At 35.5% G+C, this 3137-nt stretch overlaps 1 protein-coding gene across 1 annotated transcript in view; it reads right to left on the reverse strand.

The window, feature by feature from the left end:
- Positions 1 to 1318: 1318 nt before the first annotated feature.
- LOC107555987 (arf-GAP with coiled-coil, ANK repeat and PH domain-containing protein 3-like) overlaps positions 1319 to 3137 on the reverse strand; it is a 53490-nt gene continuing 51671 nt past the window's right edge. The window contains exons 20-21 of the mRNA XM_016238951.1: positions 3003 to 3052; positions 1319 to 1760 (exon numbers count right to left, since the gene is read on the reverse strand). Of these exons, the coding sequence (XP_016094437.1) occupies positions 1692 to 1760; positions 3003 to 3052 (119 nt within the window). The 3' untranslated portion in view covers positions 1319 to 1691. The remainder of the gene's footprint in view (positions 1761 to 3002; positions 3053 to 3137) is intronic.

Below are 3137 nucleotides of genomic sequence, written 5' to 3' on the forward strand. Positions count from 1 at the left end.
ATACTTGAAGACTGATTATATATATATATATATATATATATATTGTTGTGAGTGGTTGTCAAGGCAGTCGATCAGAATTTAGCAACCTCGTCTCTGATTGGCTGGAATTATGGCATATTGTAAGTGTTGTGAGTGGTTGTCAAGGCAGTCAATCAGAATTTAGCAACCTCGTCTCTGATTGGCTGGAATTATGGCATATTGTAAGGCTGGGTTGTGTTGAGCAAGCGAGCTGTTGGCATTTAGAGCACTGAGGGCTGGCATTAAGGGAGCAAGCTAGTGAAACGTTGCACGCGCAAAAGAGAAGGTCTGCACACATCCAAAAACATATTTTAAATGCAAAATTGATTTTTGTGCGGTCGAAATACTTTTTTCTTTGCGAAACGAACGTTTTCTCCACAAAACTCAGATCGCGCGCGCGTGCAAAATGCACTTTTGTGCGCTCAAAATATGATCTTTCGCGTGCAGAATTGTGGCAGAGCTCTAAGCCTATAGCCCAGCGGTTAATCCAGTCCTTGTGCCAGTTCGTTAGAAATGAGCTACGTGCATGAACTGGGTTCCGATTGATATGATCCCTACACAGTGTTCATTGCTCCCTACCCCCTTAGCAGGGGAAATCCGTTGAAGTTTACTTCACTTCGGGAACATGGGCTGGAATTGGGAACCGCTGATGTAGCCTATTGTAGTAATGTTGTTTCTGGTATTCTGGTCTGTGAGTGAGCGTATATGCGTTCAGGGGGCGTGGCTTTAGACTGCGATTGCAGGGAGGGTGGGATGTTCGCTTTCAGTGCTATCAGGCTAAAGTTAGCATTTTCCAAGATCTCCTACTGCACCTTTAAGCAAAATCTCAAATGAGGGAGAGACCTATCTATTATAAAATAAGGCAGCATTTACTATATAAGCAAAATGTCCTGCCCCCGCTTCCGGTTTCAATATGAAATATGACAACTTAAAGAAAATGAAATGGCTTGTTAAGCCATTGAATGGGGTCTTTAAAAAAAGGGCATCGAAAGGTCCAAACATTGAATTGAACGATCTAATTTCAAAAAATTATAACTAATTGTAAAAGTTGAAGCAATGTGATAATCAAAAATTCAAATGTTACAAATTTTTCCTTGATCATGTTTTCTTAAATTTGGATGATTGAAGTCGCAAAGTAATATTTCTATAACCAAAATCACTGCCAATGTATGTTGCCAGTTGTTGAAGTTATCCCTCCAGCATTTTCAAAAAACAAGGAACATAATTATTCAACTATTTCATCCATTCTTGTGTTTGTGCTCACTAGATGTCACTGTCATCATAGATATATTACAGAATGGTTGCATGCGAATTAGACTTTTTATTCACAGATAGCACAAATACCAAGAATTCGGAATAAATCTCTCTTTAATTATGGGAAGCAAATCCTGGGAATCAGAGCTGCTTAACTCCACTCAATTCACACAAGGGATGTCAACCTTTAAAAACAACATAAAAGAACCATAAAAGCTTTAAATCCTATACAGAGCCATAGGAGATGACCAAATCTAAAAACAAATCAATCTATGTTGTTAAAACCCATCACTATCCCCAAAGCTCGTCTTTAAATATTGTCATATATTATCCTTTAAGTTGAGTAGAATCTTCATCGCAGTCCTTCATGTCCTGCTTGAGTCTCTGAGGGCGTCTGTCTGGTTAAGTGGGACAGCTGGTTAGTGTTTTGGAGGCGTGTAAAGCCATGTGCGGAAACTCCCGAAAGATGGCAGAGCACGAGGTGAAGCCTGCAAAACGAAACAAGTTAGCAGACTTCAAGTACCGGACTGAGAATAACAAGAGTTATTCATAGACACCAGCCGAGTCCCTGCTCTGGAACACCAGGAAGTCATTTATTATTATTGCATTAATAGAATATAATGTAGTGTAATATAATATCAAATGATATCCCAGCATTCTGCAAAACTTCCCCATAATAAAAAAAAATAAATAAAAAAAATCAGTAGCTGGGCAGTTGACATGGGATGTAGAGAAGTGACAGTAGTTTTGCAATTTATCTAAAACTATTTTAACTTTTTTTTTTTTTATAATAATTGAATTTGTATGTCCTTATATTATGAGACTATATGGAATATTTATATTTTATGTAAAAATTATCACACATAACGTATTGAGAAAAAATATTTAAATATGGTGAAAACGTGAAAAGAAATAGTGACCAGTAACAGAATTTAAAATATACAACTTAACTTGCACAATAATAACAACAACAACAATTATTAATTATCATAAGTGTAATATGTGTAATATATAATGTGCATACACAACCATTCAAAAGTTTGGGGTCAGTATTTAAAAAAAAAAAAATTAACACTTGTAATGATGCATTAAACGTATCAAAATTGTCCGTAAAACTTTTACATTGTTACAAAAATCTGTTTTCTAATTTTATCAAATAAATTCTGTTTTTTTTACTTTCTGTTAAATCAAAGAATTTAGAGAAAAAAATAACATATTATGATTCTGAATTAAGGATCATGTGACACTGAAGACTGGAGTAATGATGCTGAAAAATCAGCTTTGATCACCGGAATAAATTACATTTCAAAACATATTCCAAGAGAAAACAGTTATTTAAAACTGTAATCATCACAGTTCACAATATTACAGTATTTTTGACAAATAAATGCAGATTTGGTGAGAGATTTCTTTCAAAATGTTTTTAAAATTCTAACTCACCCCAAATGTTTGATAGATGGTGTGTAAATATACTTGAAATGTAATTTGAAACTAAAATGGTTGAATAAAGAAAAAAAGATAGGAAACTTGTCAACTACTCAATGTGATTGTGATTTAGGGAAGAGAAAAAGAGACTTTATGGAAGAGCAGCATTTTCAAGCTGTATTTATGACTCAATCACACAAGTATACGCACAGAAGCCTTTTAAATGAGACAAGAGACCCGTAAAGTAACCACCACTGCAAGTGAAAGACCCAAACCCATAGTGAACAGTCTGTAACATCACTCACTCGGGAACTCTTGTGCTTTACCCTCAATGGACTCGTAGGTATACTGGGTTCTAAAAGAGGAATAATACCTAGTAAGACAATGTTACCATCACACTAGGGCTGCACGATAAATCGAAATGGAATCGAGATCGCGAT

Source organism: Sinocyclocheilus grahami, unplaced genomic scaffold (genome assembly GCF_001515645.1).
Source record: "Sinocyclocheilus grahami isolate Dianchi unplaced genomic scaffold, SAMN03320097.WGS_v1.1 scaffold552.1, whole genome shotgun sequence".
Classification (NCBI taxonomy): Eukaryota; Metazoa; Chordata; class Actinopteri; order Cypriniformes; family Cyprinidae; genus Sinocyclocheilus; species Sinocyclocheilus grahami.